Source organism: Lactuca serriola, chromosome 7, assembly GCF_051521515.1.
Source record: "Lactuca serriola cultivar US96UC23 chromosome 7, Lser_US96UC23_V15, whole genome shotgun sequence".
Lineage (NCBI taxonomy): Eukaryota > Viridiplantae > Streptophyta > Magnoliopsida > Asterales > Asteraceae > Lactuca > Lactuca serriola.
Window position 1 is genome coordinate 110,569,739 of NC_136414.1, and position 22,849 is coordinate 110,592,587.

Sequence of the window (22,849 nt, forward strand, 5' to 3'; positions counted from 1 at the left end):
TTAGAGTTGGTTGAATATTTTTACCGAAACAACGTAATCCTTTTTTTTGCTAAGACCCTCATAGAAATATGACACTGATGTGTGTAAAGACAAAAGAACAATTGTAGGGACATGTAACTTTCCACGAGGGACCATAATAAATTATTGAAATGTGTCGATCACGGTACATTAAATATTTTTATATAAGAAACGGGATATTGTAACGGAGCAAGTTATTGAATATTTTACACACTTTCCTAACAATAAACATATAAGAATCCATGGATAAGATCTCAAATGTAAATTTTTGGATCATTTTTTTTTCATGGACTATTCATTTAATGTAACCATGACTTTGTTGATGGCTTTGGTTTTAGTAAAATTTACAACATTGGTAATCGAAGGGCTAAATATAGCCTGTGAAAAATAGTTAAGGGACGAATTTGGTAATTTGTTCTCTGAGGCCCTGAACAGATAAATCGTTGCTGGAACAAGGGGCATCATTGACGACACGAGGGAGGGAAAAGGAGAGAAAGTTAACCGTACTTTGCAAACGCTGAAAACTTTAATCTCTTTGATTCAAACAGACGATTACACTGGTTATGATGGAGAAGTAAACTTCTTAAAGTATCTGGGTATTAAGTTCAATCTGAAAATTTGAAAACCAAGAAAGAAGGTTATGGATTGCACATGGAATTCAAGAACAAGAAGAAGATTGAAGAACTAGAGATTACCCATGATACCAATCGCAATCGCAAACTCAGCCTCATCGTCAATTTTCGTAGTGCCATACGCTAATAGTGGTGGTTCATCTTCCAAGATAGTTGCCCAGAAGAACAAGCATCCCCAATCTCCAAAGGTGGATTTTTCCCATTTTTTTCGTTTCCATATTTTGTTTTACATAATAATGGGGTTGTGCTACTGCACTCAATATCGTGAAATCTTACGGAGGCAGTAGATTGATTACTAAGCTTATACCTTCTCTTGAATTCCTAGTTTGGTATTACTGCTAACAAGTGAAAATTGGCTGTCAAAAGGAGATAATTCAAGAATAAACGATAATAACATTTAAGAAATTGTTTAAAGAAGTTATATTTTGATAGGGTTCAGAGCCAGCTCCTGCCAGGATTACATCAAATGTGAAGCAGAATTTGCAGTTCTTGAAGTTATGGAAGGTGATTACTAAATGGTCTGGTCATTTTGTTTGTTTACAAATTACAATTCCAATCATGTATGTGTATACTCCCTGGGTCTAGCAAAAAGGTTATTAATCTTCCAACAAGCCAACCCATAAAGAAATAAAGCATCATGTGAGATGTAATGTGAACTTAACAGGAATATCAAAAGAGAAAATCTGGCACACCAAAGCCTGCTACGAGTTACCGGAGGAAGAAGGTGGAGAAAGGTGACCTTCCGGATGATGATACCGAGCTCTATCGTGACCCTACTTTGACCCTCTATTAGTAATTTTCTTTCGTGGCCTTCAACTTTTTGCATTTAGTTGTTCATCTAATCTTTTATGGAGATTTTATGAAATTATTCAACAGTACAAACCAGGGAATAGACACTGCAGTCCCTGTGTTGCTTGTTGATGGTTATAATGTCTGCGGGTATTGGCCCAAGCTCAAAAAACATTTTATGGGTGGAAGGCTTGACCTTGCTCGCCAAAAGCTTGTTGATGAGCTCATAACCTTTGGAATGCTAAGAGGTATCTGCTTCTTTTCCACTTAATGGGGCCAACATTTTTAATCACACAACCACAAGCTACATATGGCTGTTTCTTTTTGACTTAATGCTTACTAGAGAAAATCAACCAACTAAGATTTTCCCCTTGGTCCTATAACTTATTACAAATTTGTTCCGATACATATATATATATATATATATATATATATATATATATATATATATATATATTTCAAAGAAACATGTCATGCTTTCTACTTATATCAAAAATGCAAGTGCTAATGTTAGCTTACTTGCAAGGGCATGGGTACGTGATGCATGGATTTAGATGTCATAAAAAGTTAACATAGCAGGGGTGCCTTTATACCCATGTGCATGTGTTCAATAAAGGCATCGTGTCATAATTCATATTCATACAATATATATATATATATATATATATATATATATATATATATATATATATATATATATATATATATAGTAGAAGATATAGGGTAAAAGCCTAAGACTTGTCATTTTTTACTTTTATTGGGCATGTATTTTTCATCTATTTGTGTATTATAGAATCCTACATTCATTTCTTTCTAGTACATAATTGTACTTACAGTTTTTTCTTACAAGGCATTAAACTTTGATAATCTACCCAATTATAGTATTGTACTTTCATTTTTTTTTTTTTAAATTGTTTTGTATTTGGATGAAAATGATATAGTTGAAGAGATTATTCGGTATACAATGCTGTAATCTGAAGAAATGGAAGTATAATGCAATAACAAACAAATTAATGAAATAACATAGTTATTTCTTCTATTTAACTCTTTTCTGTAAAAAGAAGAGCGAAATTGCTTCTCCTGCCATCCCATGCTCATACCTACCTGGATTTGTGGTAAAAACAAAATTGAGGATACATTCAACAATGCTCTCCAAGACACGCCACGATATATATATATATATATATATATATATATATATATATATATATATATTATTTTTTTATTTTAATATAGTGTACTATAATCTTTTCATCGGTTTCTGACGTGCACTTTTAACTCTGCCTTGTTATTGCATTGGAAAATTTACAGAGGTTAAAGTGGTAGTTGTTTTTGATGCTATGATGTCCGGCCTTCCAATGCACAAAGAAAATTTTGCTGGGTATCACTCATAACCTAATATATTTAATATTTTTTGGTATTTTAATTGCCTACTACCAGATGGTCTTAAATGTTGAACTTTCTGTGAGTTTGGATGCATTCTAATAAGATGGTATCATTTTGCAGTGTTGATATAGTCTATTCAACTGAAACCTGTGCTGATGCATGGATAGAGAAAGAGGTGATTATGCTTCTATTAGGCCTTGTTTCTTACACTAAACATGTTTTACACCAGGACTGAGGCCAACTTCAATGGAATATACGATGCAAAAAAGACATGGATGCCCCCATCATAGAAAATAGCTCTATAAGTTGATTTTATTCAATTGATTGATTAGAACTGTCATATTTGAAAGGTTGCAGCGTTGAGGGAGGATGGGTGCCCAAGGGTGTGGGTTGTCACGTCTGATCGATGTCAGCAACATGCAGCACATGGAGCGGTATGTCACCCTTTCTCTCTCTCTCTCTCTCTCTCTCTCTCTCTATATATATATATATATATATATATATATATATATATATATATAACTTTTTGTCCGACCCGGAAAGATGGGATGGTCTCTCATCGGTACAAAAGACGTTAATGTCCTCATCGGCGAAACTAGTCCTACAAAGACTGTTCAGTCCCGTCCCATTTATTTTTTGTGTTACTTATAATGCCTTCTGACATGCAAAGTTATGGTTTCTTTAGGGGGCTTTCGTTTGGAGTGCAAAGGCATTAGTTTCAGAGGTAGAATTTATACCTCCTCTCATCCTATTGTCCAACATTCGGTCTTTTCTTTTCTTATTCCTCTTCCTCTTATATATATATATATATATATATATATATATATATATATATATATATATATATATATATCTTCATCTTCTCTCTAATATATTTATTAAAAGGGAAGTTGCATAAAAGGATAATGTACTTTGGCCAAATTTCTATCTTGGATAATTAACTTTCTTTTGCCCAAGCTAATGTCATGCCTTGCTCAAACTGGAACCTCATACTCAGCAAATAACAAACAAGAACAAAAAAATTATAAGGCAAAAAGGATTTAATAGGTGTCTTACTCTTTCTCATATGATTCATGAACAATAGAATAACAAGATAGAGACTCTCTTGCTATTCAAGGTGCTAGACCCTCCCAGGAAGATTCCAATCTTTCAAAACATACCTCTCCCACTAACTGACTTCCACTACTAATAACAGCACAACAAACTACTAAAATGGTAAACTACCAATTTTACTTTTTTCTGACTAGGGCATTATTTCCTTTTGAGCTGGATTTCCTGATTTACCCTTCCTGGCATAAGTGTAGTGAATTGGAGGTTTAGCATTACCCTACCCCCATAGATTCACCTTGTACTCCTCAAGGTGGAAAACTGGAAACAAGTTGTTAATGTTGTGAAAATCCTCAATGTAGCCTCTGTTTACGGGAGGTTCTTCCTCTTCTTTGTCTTGATTTCTGGTTCCAAGTCCTAGCAACTGTGTCGGTTCTAGTATCATCCCTATTTCCTGGCTTAATTCCAAGTGTTCGACTCTTGGGCCTGTATGACCTTACTTGAGACGTGAAACATGAAAGACAGGGTGGATAGGGGATGGAGGAATCAGGGAGTTGAAGGCGATATGCAACCTTCCCGAGAAAGGGCTCACAGAAACGAGTAATAGCTTCTCATTGGGTCACTTTGCTAATGAGTGCTGTCCACTGCTGCAATTTAACTGATCCCCCCACCTCAAATTCGATCTCATTGCATTTCTTATACTCTATGCTCTTCATCTTCTGTTGGGCTGGCTGCAGTAAGTTGAACTTTACTTCATCCAAAAGCCACCATCGTGGCTCTTATTTTGTATTTGACCTAACGGGGAGGATCCTTATTCCCTACTATAAAGCGCTTTGAACGGAATGCACCTTAAGGATGAGTGGAAAGATGTGTTATACGAGAATTCACCATTCTTTTGGTTCTCCTTGAATAAAACACCGCAAATAAGTTTCTAATGTTTTGTTCACCACTTTGGATTGCCCATCCGTTTGTGGGTGATTCACCGTACTACTCTTCAAGCTTTTACCTTGCATGCAAAATAATTTTTTCTAGAAAATACTCGTATCTCTATCGGACACGATTGATTCCGGGAACCCATGGTGTCTCACAACCTCCTTAAGAAATCTCTGCCACAGTACCTGCAGTGAAAGGATGTTTTAGGCTGATAAAATGTGCAAATTAGGCTGATAAAATGTGCAAATTTATGATACTATGCTGGTAGTCCGCCACCGTTCCAACTTGGCTGACGGCAAGCCATTGCTCATAGAGCGATCTTGCTTTGATGACCTATATTGACGCAACAACAATAGTTTTATGTCTTCCCAACTCCTAATCGGTGTCCTCCTGTGCTGGTGCTGTGCTCTCACTGATAGCATAGAAGAATGTACCCTTCCAATTCCAAAGCTACGACTGTCGCTTCTAACATCTCTTCTTCCATCAAATGATAGAATGTAAAATAGCGCTCAATCCTCATAATCCATCCTTTGGGATTAAAGCCATCGAACAAGGGCGTATCTAACTTTCTGAATCTTCAATTTGACACACCGTTGTTTGTGTGAGTGTTTAATGGCTTTGAGTTTCTTGCCTTTCCTTTTGGTGGTCGGACAGGTGGTGGAGTAGAAGGCAACAACGGTTCTATGAGAGGTGGTCGGCCCCTATTCTCCTATTTTGGGAGCACACATCATTTTTGACACGGTAGCATGAAGTTTTCCATTATTAGTAGCCATTTGTGTGATTGTTTCAATTAACTGCATCAGTTGTTTCATCTTTTTTTATGGAAAGGACACGTCAATATGCATGGATAATACCTTTCCTTCCCCTTCTGGTTCCTATGTTCATAGGGTTGGGACTTCTTTTTCCGATGGTAACAAAAAGTCTTCGTCGTATGTGGTCTTTCCAGAGTGTTTTTATTGTTAAGTATAGTCATGGTGTTTTCCATGAATCTGTCTGTTCAACAAATAAATAGCAGTTATGTCTATCAATATGTATGGTCTTGGATTATCAATAATCTAATGGTTGATCTCACATCTCCCGTCCCTTCTTCCAAGGAATCCACTCTCTGGGCCACAACAAGAGGTGCCATGATGTGCCCTGATACCACTTTGATATGCCTTGCTCAAACTGGAACCTCAGACTCAGCAAATAATAAACAAGAACACAAAAGTAATAAGGAAAAAAGGTATTAAGAAGGTACCTAACTCTTTCTCTTATGATTCTGTTATGCACCCAGTTCGGCCACCTTAATTTAGAGAAGGGGTAGTTTGGGGAAATCATCTAATAAAGAGCATCTTCATTAGTACAGGGGCATTATGGGTATTTTATATTGTTTTGGTTGTTATGACAGATAATATAAGAGGGTAGGTAATGAATCTTTTGTGTAAAATCTGGAATTATTTCCTATGGGAGAGTAGCTATCTCGAATCAGTTAACCTATCGTTTTCTTCTTGATTCATTTGAGTAATAATGAAGGAAATGCATTTTGTTCTTTACATCGAGTTGTTCTTGTTGTGTGTTACTCATTAGATTAAGTGAGTTCGTAACAATTGGTAACAGAGCAATAGATCCAAGAGCTGTTCAGAGGGTAGAAATGGTAGAAGGAGTCAAAGAAGTGTGTGTTGAACTACAAGAACAAATTCAAATTCAAGGGTCACTCCTGATAAAGAAAATGGAAGAGATAACTACATGGAATAGAGAGTTGTTCTCTACCTTTGGAAAGGAGAAGGGAGTCGGGCAAGAAAGCAGCTACACAACACCGCCCCCACCAAGTTCACCACCGCCAGGATACCACGGAGGAACCAACCGGAGAATCAAGAAGCTTAAGATACCACTATTTAATGGAAATAATTCCAATGGCTGGGTTCTTGAGGCAGAGAGACGATTTGTAGATTATCGATTATCAGAACAAGAAAAACTGGAGGTTGTGGTGGCGGCACTAGAGGGCTATGTTGCTTACTGGTATGACGAAGAACACTATCGTTGACCAATTAGAGATTGGGACGAACTAAAATCCATAATCATCCGGCGATTCGGATCCTCAATGTTCGTAGCAGAGCCATGGTGGTCGATCTTCCATGGCGGAAGGCAATCGGAGCGCCAATAGAGTATCAGGGAGATAACAAGGGAGTCAAAAGATCCGTTAGATGATGGACAGGAAGAAACGTTTTTAGGGTTTCGCAAAAATGGGCCTAAAGTGGACAATTGGGCCGAAATTACACCTTGGGCTCACATAAACGAATCAGGAAAGGGACTCGTTAGAAGGTAACAATTTAATATCAAGCCCAATCTTTATTAAAATAGTTAAGCATGAAGAGAACTTAAACCCATGTGAGATTGAATCAAAGATTACCAAATCAATCCCACAATCTGCGACCTTGGTACTGATTCTCACTTACGCCTCGTTCCCGAGTTTAACAAAAGAAAAGAAGAGAAGAGAAAAGAAAGTCATGAAAGAAAAGAAAGGAAAACAAAATTTTCTTTCGTGTTTCCGACTCCCGAGTTGGAGAAAAGTGGAAGGAAAATAAATCATTTTGTTCTTTCTTTCCAAAAGTCAAACCGTGTAATTTTGTATATTCCTACAGAATTACATATGAACTCTATATAAAGAGTAGAATATTACACTTCGATACCCTTTTTACTTATTATAACTTAAAATTACATAGTCTAACATTCCCCCGCAAGTTGAGGGCGGGGAACGACCTGCAACTTGGACCGTAGGAGCTGAAATCTATGAGTAGATAAGGGCTTTGTGAAAACATCCGCAATCTGATCACCCGTAGATATAAATCGAACTCGTAGTTGACTTCTTGCTACATGCTCACGAACAAAGTGAAAATCTACCTCGACATGTTTAGTGCGGGCATGGAAAACAGGGTTGGCGGATAGATATGTAGCCCCTATATTGTCACACCAAAGAGTAGGAGGAAACGGAACCGATATGCCAAGTTCACGCAAGAGTGCTTTCAACCAAATTAATTCTGCAACAGTGTCAGCAAGAGCTTTGTCCTCAGATTCAGTTGAAGACCTTGAAACTGTCTTTTGTTTACGGGCAGTCTAGGAGACAAGATTAGATCCCAAATATGTGGCAAATCCCCCGGTGGATCTACGGTCGACTCGGCAGCCAGCCCAATCAGAGTCAGAGTAGGCCTGGACAGGTTAGGGAGTAGAATCTTGCCAAAGAGCATCTGTGAAGGCTTGCAATTGTTTACAGATTGATGACGATTCAAGAGACCAAGATCAGTTGTGCCTTCCAAATAACATAGGATACGCTTAACAACAGACCAATGGTTTTCTGTTGGAGCATGCATAAACTAACATATTCTATTCACAGCAAATGCAATATCTGGGCGGGATAAAGTAGCATACTGCAAAGCGCCAATTACTTGGTGATACATGGTTGGATCAGAAAGCGATGGGCTATCATCAATGGTCAAGACATGAGAGGGACTCATTGGAGAACAAGCTAATTTGTAGTTAGAGATGCCTGACCATTGAAGAATCTCGAGAATATACTTCCGTTGAGACAACACAAGATTCTCCTTATCATGAACAACCTTAATGCTCAAGAAATAATGAAGTTGACCTAGGTCTTTAATGGAAAAGGTAGAACTGAGACGACTTATGATGCAGTCAATGACTGACTGGTTGTTACCAGTGAAAATAATATCGTCCACATAAACCAAAACATAAACAATAGTACCACCAGAGTTGAAGATGAAGAGCGAAGGATCGGTTTTGGATCCTGAAAAACCAAGTTCAGTTAGAGCGGTAGACAACCGGTTAAACCACGCTTGTGGAGCTTGCTTGAGCCTGTAAAGAGACTTGTGGAGAAGACATACATGGTCCGGTTTGGTGGGGTCAACAAAGCCAGGAGGTTGTTTCATGCAAACAATTTTTTGTAAGTCACCATGTAAAAATGCGTTTTTCACATCCAATTGTCGAAGAGCCCAGCTCTTGGTTACGGTAAGAGACAGAATGACCCGAATGGTGGTTGACTTTATCACAGGACTAAATGTTTCATGATAGTCAACACCCGGTTGTTGATTAAATCCTTTAGCTACTAGTCGTGCTTTGTAGCGAGTAACATTGCCTTTTGGATCCTTCTTTAACCTGTACACCTACTTACAATCAATGAGATTAGTATTTTTAACATAAGGAACTAAGGTCCATGTAGCATTCGTTAGAAGCACTTGAAGCTCCTCAGCCATGGCAAGACGCCACTCATGAGATTTGTTGGCAACAGTAAGGAAGTGGGTTCAGTTTGGGAAGGAGAGGAGCAGGTGGAAGTATAAGCAGATGGATCAAATCGAGAGGTACGTGTGGGATTTTGTCGAAGATTAGGAGGCTGGGACCGAGGACGAGGTAGGGGCGGAGGGGATGGGGTAGAGGAAAAAGAGTGTGGGTGAGTGTTTGTAGAGTTGGAGTGGGTAGTGGAAACGGGATCGAGATCAACAGTGGGAGGTGGTGTAGGAAAGATAAAGGTATAAGGAGGGGTAAGGGAAGTATTTGGTTATGGTGGTGAAGAGTTGAATGGGAAAACATGTTCATTGAAACGGACATGGCGGGCTATGTTATGCGTTTGGTAGTAGGATCAAGACAACGATAACCATGGTGGATACGACTGTAGCCAAGGAAGACACATGGTGTGGAACAGAAATCAATCTTGTGACGATTATAGGGACAAAGATAAGGAAAACATTGACAACCATAAACACAAAGAAATAAGTAGTCCGGTTTTCGGTTGTAGACTTGTTGAAAGGGAGATTTATTGGAGGAGATTCTAGATGGAAGACGATTTATAAGATAAACGGCAGTTATAAAGGCAAAGTGCCAAAAGCGTTGTGGGAGATGGGATTGGGCAAGTAGAGCAAGACCGGTTTCCACAACATGGCGATGACGATGCTCAACAATTCCATTTTGTTCACTAGTATGAGGGCAAGAGAGTTGGTGAATGATGCCAAGGTTTGTGAACAAGGAAGTGAGAGGACGGAATTCCCCTCCCCAATCGGTTTGTACACTTTTGAGTTTGGTGTTGAATTGTCGTTCAACCATAGTAGTGAAATTTGTAAATGTAGAGTAAACATCAGATTTTTGTGCAAGTGGGTAAAACCACATGTATCTATTGTAATGATCAACACATAAGAGAATATTTATAACCTTCAGAAGAGATTGTGGGAGAGGGTCTCCAAACATCACAATAAACCAGATCTAAAATTTTATTACTATGAAAAGTAGAGTTATGTAATGAAAGCTTAGATGATTTGCACAACTGACAAGAAGTACATAAAGAGGAACTGAGTTTTGTAGAAATTGGCAAACAACAACTAGAAACAATAGAATTAAAAACTCGCTCGTGTGGATGACCGAGACGTTGATGCCAAGTGACAGACGAAGCTTTGATGGCTGTGAAGGCGAGCTTGGGAAGGGGTCTTGAGTTGAGGAAGACGAAGCGAGTAGAGCTCGTTATTGCTTGGACCCGAAAGAAGGATAGTATGGGTAGCCTCGTCCTTCACAACAAAGAAAGAAGTGTGAAACTCAAAATAAACATCATTATCTTGACAAAATTGTTGGACAGATAAAAGATTCTTGTGAAGTTGAGGAACATGGAGAACATTTGTAAGATTAAAGATTTTGTTAGGAGAAAAATATTTTGATGAACCAATATGAAGAATGGGAAGAAGGTTACCGTCACCAACAAACAGTGAGTCATTAGCATGATATGCTTCAGAGTTGGCTGCTGATGTAGATGCAGAATCAGAATAGGTGGCGATATTAGCTTGAGAGTTGGACCTGTTAGGTTGATTTGGGCACTGAGATGGTAGGTGACCTATACCACAATGGTTGCAGTGACCATACACAGTGTTCTGAGTGGATGCCCATTGAAATCGGCGACTGTTGGAGTAAAAGGTTGAAGAACCGAGTCAATTGGGTACTCAAAGATGGGATTGGGTACCTAAACAAGTCCCTTGTATCAAAATCAGGGCGGCATTTTGATGGGAATCCAAAGGGATGGAGATTGTTTGTTGATTTTATGGAAAATGTTGTTTTTGGTATGAAAATCTTGACCCTATTGTGTTATCCACATGTATGCTGCTGCTGGAGGAGGGCGATCTGCAGCTACACTTACCGGGAGCTGTTTTTGTGTTTGCTTGGCTTCACAGAGGAGAGGAGGAACTGTGTAGCACAAGATGGTTGTCAAGGAATCAAACCTTGTAGGACCGGGCATATGTTCTTCAAGTCTGGTGAGAGAACAAAAGTTGTAAGGAAGATGATTATGAGTGTCATGCCCGAGCAAGGTATAGCAGCCCAAGACCTATTACTGCCTTATCAAAGGTCCGTCCGACTTTGAGGGCACTTCCCGAGCAATGGAGGGACATCTATTCTTCATACCCTCCATTCCAAGAATTTCTATCCAAAAGTGGTGAAGTAACACGTTTGAAATATGAAAATAATGACATCTATTACATTACTTTAGAAGGAAAGAAGGTTGTGGAAAACTCTAAGGTTCCTCAAAAAGTTGAAGAAGGAAGGGTATGAGGGTCCATATATGTTTGATGCTAGTGATGAGTATGCTTTTGGACAGTTGAGGAATATGAAGGAGACTGAGTTATATGAAGGAGACTGAGTTACGGGAGCCCACCCTTATCAAGCAACAATGGTATAGAGACTGAAGAGGGCAACATTGGGAATCTTGTTACATTTGTTGTTGTATATCAACAGTGTGTTGTTTTCAAATATGGAACTGTAGTGCAGTGGAGATTAGACATATCCTGGTCCCTAGAGTTGAACTATAGCACTATGTCGTGGTATAGGTGGCTGGAGGGAAAATGGTTGAAAGAACAGAAAATAGATCTATACAACAGGCAAAGGGAGACCAAGGTTGTCAAGATCGGGATCCTACGTAGGATCATTTTTGGGTTTGCAAGATCGGGATCGGGATCTTAAGATCCCACAAAATAAAACATAATTTTAATTTATAATTTTTAAACATGAAAAATATTTCAAACATTTAATTTTTCATTCAAAAGTTATAAAAACTTCAAAATATTAGTCATAAGTCACAACACAAAATTATAAATGGTAAAAGACATAAAGTGGCAAAAAATTATTTTCATTTGCAAAAAAAATAAAAAATAAAAAAAATAAAATAAAATCAAAGGAAGGTAGGATCGGATCGGATCGGATCGGATCTCGATCCTACCTATGATCTTACGATCCTACCTGCAATCCTACCCCAAATACGATCCTTTTACGATCCAGATCGTTTTTCATACCTAGGATTGTATGATCCTACGATCAGGATCACGATTTTGACAACCATGAGGGAGACACAAGCTCTGTTTTTAAAGATTAGAGAAAATTTATAAGTAATGGCAAGGTGAATCTTTAGGGGTAGGGTATTGTTATGCACCCACTTCGGTCACCTTAATTTAGAGAACGGGTAGTTTGGGGAAATCATCTAATCAAGAGCATCTTGATTAGTCACAGGGGCATTATGGGTATTTTATATTGTTTTGGTTGTTAAGACAGATAATATAAGAGGGGGTAGGTAATGAATCTTTTGTGTAAAATCTGGAATTATTTTCTGTGGGAGAGTAGCTATCTCGAATCAGCTAACCAACCTAACCTTTTGTTCTTGATTCATTCGAGTAATAGTGAAGGAATTGTATTTTGTTCCTTACATCAAGTTGTTGTTGTGTATTACTCATTAGATTAAGTGAGTTCATAACAGATTCATGAACAATTGAAGAACAAGATAGACTCTCTAGCTATTCGACCAAGAAGATTCCAATCTCTTAAAACATGCCTCTCCACTACTAATAGCACAACAACATACTACTAAAAAGGTAAACCACCAATTTTACCCTAAACTACATGCCTCTCCCACTGACTTCCACTACTAATAGCACAACAACATACTACTAAAAAGGTAAACTACCAATTTTACCCTAAACTGACTAGGGCGCTATTTCCTTTTGAGCTGGATTTCATGATTTACCCCTCCTGGCATAAATGTAGTGAATTGGAGGTTTAGCAGCAAGTGTGGCATTTCTATAAAGAAAAGTTAAAACTCAGTTTATTTTCACTTCTTTGTTTTTGGTTTACCTTTTTCAGTAAAATGCACAATACCTTATCATATTTATATGAATACAATGAATAATGTATAAACATCAAAATATTTGTCTAATTACTCATTTTTTTGTTGTAAAGTATTGCTTTTTTCTTTTTGTCGAAATATATTGGGTTAATTCCATAAAAGGCCCATGAGTTTGATGTTTTTATGGTTTTTTTTTCCCAAAAACCCCAAAACTTTTCGAACATTTTCTATCTGGTTTGCTGGTAGTTTTCCCAAATGCTGTAGGGTTAAAAGAAAACGTTTTTTTTCCAACGTGGTAACGTTATTATATAGCTATATATAACACCGAACAAGATTATTAAAAAAGTTTTTTTTTTTTTTTTTTTTTTTCTTCCTTCTGGAAAAGATTATTAAAGTAGGCTTTATGATACATACATATTTATATATCCACATTTACAAAGCCTCTCAAAGCAAAGGTAAATATAGATGTAGAGGGTGAAAGGGTGTGATGGTTTGAAGCTATTACACACCCTTGGTGGTTTTCCATCTTCCTCCATCAAGAACACCATAAGCAACAACAACAATGTGACATGTTTCTGATAAAAAAAAAGTGTGTTTTTTAGATTTTTTTTGTATTACCGGTAAACCTGCTAAGAATGCCAAAATAAAAAAAAAAAGTTGGAACAGTTTGGAGAAATTATTTTTAGGTTTAAACCGTAAAAACATCAAAAACCATGAAAGATTATTAAAGTAGGCTTTATGATACATACATATTTATATATCCACATTTACAAAGCCTCTCAAAGCAAAGGTAAATATAGATGTAAAGGTGGCGCTATCTTCATGAAAGATTAACCCAATTATATTTTGTCCAACCACCCTTGCAGCTTCTTCATTCCAGGTGGCGCTATCTTTATTCCCTTGATTAATATGACCTTTTTTTGTTGTTCAACCACCAAAAACCATGAAAGATAAAATCAGAATATAATGTTAAATCACAAAGAACCTAAATCAAATCTGTAACAAACCACAAACCCCTCTATCTGAACACAAAATTAAAACCCGAACATGAACAAAGAATAACTTCAAAAAAAGTCTGTGACATCTTGATGTTTCATGTTGCATCCTTTTTAAATAAATTTCAGATCAAGACTTCGCAAAAAGAGGTCGAGAGAATGCTTCAAGAACATAAGTGAGTTCCATTAAATGATACCTTTAATGGGTTTATCCAATGATGTTTTTTTTAATAAATGTTTTGCATTAATGGTGGTGTGGTGCAACTCTTTCAGATCAACATCAGTGCAGGGTAAACTGTTGAAGCACAATCTTGATTCTGGGGTAGTGGATGCTCTCAAGGATCTCAGAAACAAACTCTCTGAAACCGACACCAAAATAAAATGAAACAAAATATGTGTCGTTCTCTCCTTTCAAGAAACACCAACTTATGTGTTCTATTTCTTTATAAAATTAACATAATTTAAACTGCAAACACATTTTTAATAAAGTCTTATTTGGAAGTAGTATCTACAAGTTTTATTTGGCGGATATCCGCAATATGAATGGCACAATAGGTGCTTTGGCCTGGCCGTGAAAGATGATACTCGAAGCTGTTCCACATGAGTATGAGTTATGTCACTATGTCTCATGTCCATGTGTGGTTCAAGTAATTACTGCATTTTATTTTTTAAATTGTTTTCTTATCTTTACCTCCTATCTCAAGTTGAACATGTTAATCTGCTTTTCTTTTTTATACTTTTGAACTAGAGTTTAAATTACTGCATTTTATTTTTTAAATTGTTTTCTTATCTTTACCTCCTATCTCATGTTGAACATGTTAATCCTCTTTTCATTTTTATACTTTTGAACTAGATTTTAAATTTTGTTATGGATTTGGTACGAACATTAAAATTTATTACGAATTCATCCCAAATTTATTTTAATCTATGAATTTACTTTTTTATAATTTAAAAAAAAAACTAGAATGTTTTTTAAGAATTTTTTTTTCATAATTTTATAGGTTTTTTAAATTCTTTCACAACATTCTTTTGTAACTTTTTATTTTTTTACACTTACATTCAATTTTAATAGCAACTAAAAGTTCATAAATTTTCTATAATTTCTCAACACAACGTATTAAACTTGTTTTACACTTTCATATGACTTATCTTTAACAAAAATATTTTTAATTATTATAAAAAATAGTATAAAAAAGTTATAAAAAATATATGAAATATTTTTAAGATGTTAAGTTTAGAAAGGGTTGTATGAAAGTTATAGAAAAGTTGTACAGAAATGTAAAAAAAGTTGTAAGAAAAGTATAAAACGTATTAAAAAATATGAAAAAGTTTATAACTTTTTTGTAAATACATGTAACAAGTAATAAATTTTTGGGCAAATTGTAGAAAAGCAAAACCATTTAGCTACATTAAAAAAAAACGTTTATATGCAGAAAAACTTATATTTTCGGTTATTTTTCACATTAGCCTAAATATCTGAGTTTTTTTTTCTTATTTTTTCTATTTTTTTATTTTATGAAATTACCGGTTGTTTTATGACATGTTTATCTTTTCCATTTTAGGGTAACAAGAAAACAAAAATAAGTAACGTTTGTTATCTAAGCTAAACTATGAGAAATAGATCATTTGTTCAATGATCATTTCATTACTCAAGCCAAAGTAAATGACATTGTTTATTTTTTTTTTCCATGTTAATCTAAAAACGAAAAAATAAATGTCATGTCATAAAACAACAGTAACTTCTTAAAAGTAATAGATACTTGGGTAAATCTGAAAAGTAATTGCAAATATAAAAGTTTTTTCTGCATATAAGCAAAATAAAATGGCTTTTCTGAATGCTGGTAGATCAACGGTTGTTCTTTTCTCCATTTTTGCTCTGAATTTTTTTTTTTTTTTTTTTTTTTTTTTTTTTTTAATAAAAAGTTCTAAGATGTTGTAATACAATTAATGAAAAAACAATAAAAAAAAATTAAAGAGGAGTGAAAAAACGATTAATGAAGAAACAACAAAAAAAAATTAAGAACACAAGAAATCTAAAATGGTTGTAAAAAAATCTAAAAAATGTCTTACAAAGTTGTAGAAAAATAAATTTGTACATCAAACTAAATTTAGGACGAATTGTTAATAAAATTTAATGTTCAAATTAAATTTGTAACAAAATTTAAAATTTAGACCAAAAATGTAAAATTAAAGAGGAGTGACATGTTCAACCTGAGATAACATGTAAAGATACATTAAACATGAGTTGATTATACATTTAAAATATAAAATGCCTTTATTGGCAACTTGAAAAAATTAAAAAAAAAAATTCTTTCCAAAATTTAGTGATAACTTATCTTAGAAACCCTTAAAAGAATGTGTCATTAAGAAATGTGGTTGGTATGTGGATTCAGATCGTATTATCGACTTATATATTTGGAACTAGATATTATTAACTTACTCCTACGAAGATATCAAATTTAAACATGATACCAAATCATATAACCTCTAAAGAAAACGTTATTACCAAAAGAAACTTGATTTTCTTTGAAATTCCTTAAAATTGGATTTTGTTGGTTGTCTTTTAGGCATTTTGCAGTGGTGACCCATGACTCTTTGCTTACTTTATACTCATGGGTGTAAAGATTTCAAATGGATAACATTGTTCCTTACCAAAGCCTGGATCCCCAAGCTCCAAGACAAGAAGAACATAGCCTAGATCCCCAAGCTCTAAGACAACCAACACTTCTCCAAGGAGTTCTTCTTCTAAAGGCACCAAATATCCACAAAAACCAATCCAATGCTTAAAATCTTTCCAAATGGGGGCTAGGGTTTCGATGTTAGGGTTAGAGGGGACGGAAGCTGTAGGTAAGAGGGTTTGAAGATGAGTTAAGACCTTTAAATAGGGTCTAAGACCCTAAATTAGGGTTTGAGTCTGGGTCGCGTATGCCCAACGTACATATGGTATGCCCAGTGTACACAAATCAACCTTCACGATTACTGCAACCAAGTATGCCCAATGTACATCCTGTACGCCCAACGTAGTCAACTTAGCCTTAAAACCTCCTAACTTTCGAAGGCCATAACTTCTTCGTTCTAACTCCGATTTCAACGACCCTTAAATCCACGGAAAGGTAACGAGAAGCTCTACAATCCTATCAACTCTCTTTTGCCTTAAAACCTTCCAAAATTAAATCCTAAATTTATGAAAGTCCTAAACCATCACTTTACTATTATATCATTAGGCTCCAAAGCACAAACCAAACTCTTGGTTCATCTAATCTACATTACACACATCCAAATGGGTCTAAAACTCCCTTCCCCAAGCCCCGAAGCCTTATGATAGCTGACCTTCGGGTCACAACCCCGAATTATGGAACGATTCGAAACAGGGTGTTATAACTCTCCCCCACTTAAATTGGATTCCACCCTTGAAATCACTCCTTACTACCTTCTTGGCGACCATACGATCTAACCAATTCCTCTTAAACCATGCTTTGATGAAAAGGTTGACTTATGTACACGACGACCTTCCAATGCTACCATCGAAACTCAACCTTACCCGAAATCATATGTCATGATGGAGAATGAATTATTGATCCACTAACTTACTCAATAAAGAAAAACCATAACTTTATTGTTATAAGTTCGAAATCATCAAAACTCTACCTGGCCTCCTCATAGGCAGAACCATTCTGAAACACAATCAATAAGTCTTCTTTCTGCAATCTAAACTGAAAGACATCCTTCGGATCCTAAATTTTCCAACCGATACCCTTAGCAGCCAAAATCCTTAACCATAACTTGTTGTTGAGAAGATGTTTCATAAAAGAAAAGGCGACTCCCAACATGAGCCCCAACCTTTGTTCCAACCCATAACATGACTCACATTCCGAAATCCAAAGATTCACACTTGCATCTATTCAAAATCTTTTGATTCCATGGTAACCTCCTACTGAACTGAGATATAGAATCCTCAATCAACCGCTCAGACTAACAGTCTCACACCTGGTCCCACCATAAGGTTCCGAGTAAGAGTCTAGCTGATAAGAGCTACCCTGGCCTAACCATCACACTGATACCAACCACTGACCACAAAGTTATCCCACTCTAAACGTTATCTAATACCTTGCTCAAGCCAATTCCCACCATGTCTCACCCACTCTTTATAACCATACGGGCCCTGCCCACGAGTCTCACCCAAACGAGTGCTGCACATGCCTAACCTCGCCTTGGATCCAACAATCCTCATACTAAAACAAGAGAAATCCTCCAACAATACTGTCCACCTCAACCTAGGTATGCGTTGATCCTCAATCAGCCCAACAAACACTCCTACCATGGCCTACCTTATCCTGGTGAATGCTACGACTATACCGCAGACTTACAAGAATTCCCCAACGGCCTATCGTCCTTATGTATGCTACGGTTACTCCGTAGTCTTTCAACACTTCCCTATCAACCATGAGCCCAACTCTTGGTCTTGCTCTCCATCCACCATACCATCCCATGATCAAACACGGGTTAAACCACATTAACTGTATCCCAAATCAGGTGTTCAGGTCATGATTCGAACCCTAGAGCCTTCATCAGACAAGAACATGCAGAGAGGCTCTAACATACGGTTACCCCATAGTATTACAACACTCCCCTATCAGCCATGAGCCCAACTCTTGGTCTTGCTTTCCATCCACCATACCATCCCATGATCAAACACGGGTCAAACCACATTAATTGTATCCCAAATTAGGTGTTCGGGTCATGTTTCGAACCCTAGAGCCTTCATCAGACAAGAACAGGCAGAGAGGCTCTAACATAACCCTCAACATGGATCCAAACACATATCTTCTATGCATTACCATGAACGTGACAGCCTATCGTTGAAAGTTTCTGAACCCCCAACCTTGCACAACCTCTATCCAGGCCGCTGCTTGAACTGGCTTCCTTCTCGACTAGGATGTGGAACTCCTCTTGGTTCCACACATGATTCTATCCCCAGAATCCAAAAGGTTCTCCCCCACTTGGATTTAACTACACGTGTCCAACCTTACTAAAGACAACGAATGATGAACCCCTTTACCGGAACTGACGGATCACCAACCCAACATTCCACTTACCGAAGGATCCATGCATTCTACCCATATCCAACCGATACAATTTCAAATATTCTTGACAGATCTAGTGTCTGAACAAACCTACGCGCCCAACATCATCACCCACTCGCCACCGATCCTTCCCTAGTAACGGTAACGATCAGACCCAAAATTCCTTCAATAAACAACTGCCCTCCATACTGAGCGACATAAGTACTTTTGAATCCTGACTTCATTGTCACAAGAAGGGACAACCAACCTCCATGAGATCTTTTCCTCAAGCTTCTGATGCAAGGACCACCCCTATGTCTTGAGAATATTGACCCTGCAACAACTCTCCTGCACTCAAATCCTGATCAATCCCTTACACCCCCCATCTATCTTGAATTCCAATAGTCAAACAAACTTGCACTACAACTTCCTCTACCTCATCACTGAACTAATGTGATGATCTGACTACTGATCTTCCAAGCGTACTCTTAATTCGCTTCTACCAATATCCCACAACAAAATGCCTAATAAACTAAATCCAGCTCAACAAGACATGCCCCACACATCACTCTCAGCATGCATAATGGCATATAATGACCCTTGATAATATTAACCAAGAAATTATAGAGAAACTAAACTAAAGACAATGCCTTACACATATATGTTGGGTTTTGAGCATTCTAACACTCCAAAGTGTACATGCAACCCTAAATACCTTGGATTTATGTTTTCTCTATTATACATGTGAATATGAATATTCCAAGGTATTACCCTAACTAGCATACAATCTTTTGATACTTGGGTAATAAGCTAGATAGATATACATACCTTGTTGATGTAGCTTGACTCCATGAAGCTTGAGAGCCTAGTGCCCTAAGTATCACACCTCAAATGGTTCACACAACATCAAATGCACATGGAATAACTTAGAGAGAAATGATACACTTCATGAAATTGGCTATAGCCCTAACCATTCGTTCATAGTCTCTCATGGTGGCCGAGTGTGTCACAATTAGGGTTACACCATGTAAACCCTAATTGTCATGGCCTTTCATTTCCATGATCCATGGGTACAAAAACACCATGGAGCATCCTATGGGTTTTAGGCCAACTTGATAATCCATGGAGCATTAGCCCACTATACAGGTATGGATAATTTACACAATCAACCCATATATTTAATTAGTCTCCTTTTGATCACTTAATTAATTCCAAATTAATTCTTGATCAATACTAATTAAATAATCTTATTAATATATTAGAACATATAATCTATTACCAAACCTTAAGTGTTATTTCTCTCATTTTAGTCTATCCAAATGCATGGTGCCATGCAACCCAAATGGACCATGTCGAGTCGGGTCAAGTGCATACCAAATATAGTTATGGACTTAGACACTAATCCAACAATATAAGCATATGATTCAAGAGCAAATATACGAATAATAAGGAATGAGGAAAGAAAAAGGTCGCATACCCGCGATAACATCTGATGAAACACAGGTCTCTCATGACTAAGGCTGCAATGCTCGACTCCTTACTATTGGGGATTCCGACTTTCCCTCACGACCGTCAGTGATCCTGAAAGTAGCTAGAACAGGTGCCCTCGCTGCTCCACTCATCAGCCCTGGACAATTGGCCTTCTTGTGGCCCACCTGATTGTAGTGAAACCACATCAAAACCAATCCTCAAAGGAAATCCCTACTGAAATGACCCATCTGACCGCAAATGAAACATCCACTCCCTGTCTCCTGACAGTATCCCTCATGTGTCCTCCCACACTTGGCACAACGGCCCCGACCCTTATGGCTTTCCAGAAGTGAATCCTGAGTCTTGGGCCCTTTTTCCTGGCCCACTACAATCTGAAACTGCTTTGACTTCCTCTTTATGAGGTGCTCCAAATTAATCTCCCGCTCTCGAGCTCTATCAATCATATCATTCAGGGTTTTACTCCCTAACAAGCTCACGAACTCCCTGATGCCATCCTTCAGTATATCATGATACCTCACCTTCTTCATCTCTTTGTCCGTTGCATACTACAGAACCTACAAAGCCCTCTCCCGAAACTTGGAAGTGATTTTTGCCACAGTCTCAGTAGTTTGACGAAGGTCCTGAAACTTACCTCGCCAGCTGCTGCACCCCAATTGTTGGTGCAAACTCCTCCTGGAATCTCGTAAAAAAACTCCTCTCAAGACATGGCCATATCGGCCTCGGATCCCAATGCACTACCGATCTCCTCCCACCCATAAAAAGCTCGGTCCCTCAAAAGACAAGATACAATTCCCACTTTCGCCCCCTCAAGGCAGAAGCTCATCCGTTGAGTATTCTCCATGTCAGCGATCCATTGGCTGCTAGTGATGGGGTCCTTAGCCCCAAAGAACTTTGGAGCTTCACAAGCCTTGAACTCCCAAAATGGGGGTGTTCGTGCTCCCAACTGTCCTATCACAATCTCGGCCCAGAATTCCCTAATTCGCTCATCCAGCAACTCCATAATCCCAGAGTGATGTGCGTCCAGATGCTCCTGCATAGTCTCCATGATCCCTCCTTATACAAAATATCACAAGAGTCTGCTCCAAAATACTGCGGGTGAACTAGATGATCTCCTGCATCCACTCATCCATCGACTCAATGTTAGCACCTGAGCCTGAACCATACCTTCCGCCATGAGTACTCATCACCATACTGATAAGCAACCATGCAATAATCAAAACATACTCAAGGAATCGTCATCCCACATGCTTCCTAGATTCTCCGTGACCATCCTTGATTCAAGTATGGATCCTGTGGTTCCAGTATTACCAGCCCAATACTACCTTCCGCACCTATCCATACTTTCCTCAAGAATTATCCTAAATCTTTTAAGTCACTTTCTCAATTTGGTACTCTAAATACCTGAACAGCGCATTCATACCCACCAAAACACCTCGTAGGCTCTCCTGGGTTCCTCATCGTCACCCTGCCATCATCTGCTGAAGAACCCCCACAAATGTCAGCTAACTACTTCATGAATATAATCACATGCAACAAAGCTTCGACAATCCTTCGAGTAAAAGACTCAACCCTACAATGGTTAGACTCAGTCCATCACTATGAGATTATTTGACGTTTTCAGCATGCAAATTAACATATTCATGAAATAACTAGCTAACATTAGTATAATTCCCACAAAGCACAAAGCATGTAATATTTGAGCATCAGAAAAACTAACCAACACATCACCTAATTAGGCCATTCTATCCCAATCATCAGAAATCCATACTAGCGTGTAGTTCTAAAAGCTCAAACAATAGACATATAAAGGCATCTATCCTAATCATGAAATCCTGAGCAGATCCTTAGCCATATTCTAGCATGTAATTCTCATGACATATATCCTAACAAACATGTATGGGTATTCTGGGAATCACTTTCTTGAGCTCGGCTGATTGCACGCATCACACCACCTTTTTCTTTATAAAAATCTTTTTAGAATTTGTTTTTCTTTCAAAAGATTATCAATTTCTCAGTTTGAGTTCAATTACACCCGAGAGTGTGCCTGAATCCCTCGAAGCAAGGCTCTGATACCAACTTGAAACATCCCAAAAATTATAAGGTAAAACTTTCATTTTTAATTCAACCATAAACTTCATTTATGCTTTCCAATCAGTCAAAAGTATATCAGAGTTAAAATAGTTATCAAAATACAATTCCAAAATCATGAAGTTGCGAAAACATGGGTGGATGCATTGTGATCAAGCCGGGCCCTTCCCTTTCGAACCGGAAATACCTAAAACCATAACCATAAAAACCGTAAGCACAAAGCTTAATGAGTTCCCCAAAATAACATATACCATACATACATACATA

At 37.5% G+C, this 22,849-nt stretch overlaps 1 protein-coding gene across 2 annotated transcripts; it reads left to right on the forward strand.

Annotated features, from left to right (window-relative positions):
* Positions 1-468: 468 nt before the first annotated feature.
* On the forward strand, positions 469-14,613 carry LOC145061140 (yacP-like NYN domain protein). 2 transcript variants are annotated; one of them, XM_079008531.1, is made up of 10 exons: positions 471-838; positions 1,083-1,154; positions 1,315-1,442; positions 1,527-1,687; positions 2,751-2,820; positions 2,946-3,000; positions 3,176-3,259; positions 3,511-3,549; positions 14,070-14,116; positions 14,214-14,613. In XM_079008531.1, exons 1-10 carry the CDS (start codon positions 716-718, stop codon positions 14,323-14,325), a joined length of 891 nt encoding a protein of 296 aa, XP_078864657.1. In that variant the 5' UTR covers positions 471-715; the 3' UTR covers positions 14,326-14,613. The 2 variants fall into 2 exon arrangements, with proteins under 2 accessions (XP_078864658.1, XP_078864657.1); XM_079008532.1 differs by lacking the exons at positions 14,070-14,116; positions 14,214-14,613 and adding an exon at positions 5,900-14,063 and having other exon boundaries at positions 469-838.
* Positions 14,614-22,849: the final 8,236 nt, after the last annotated feature.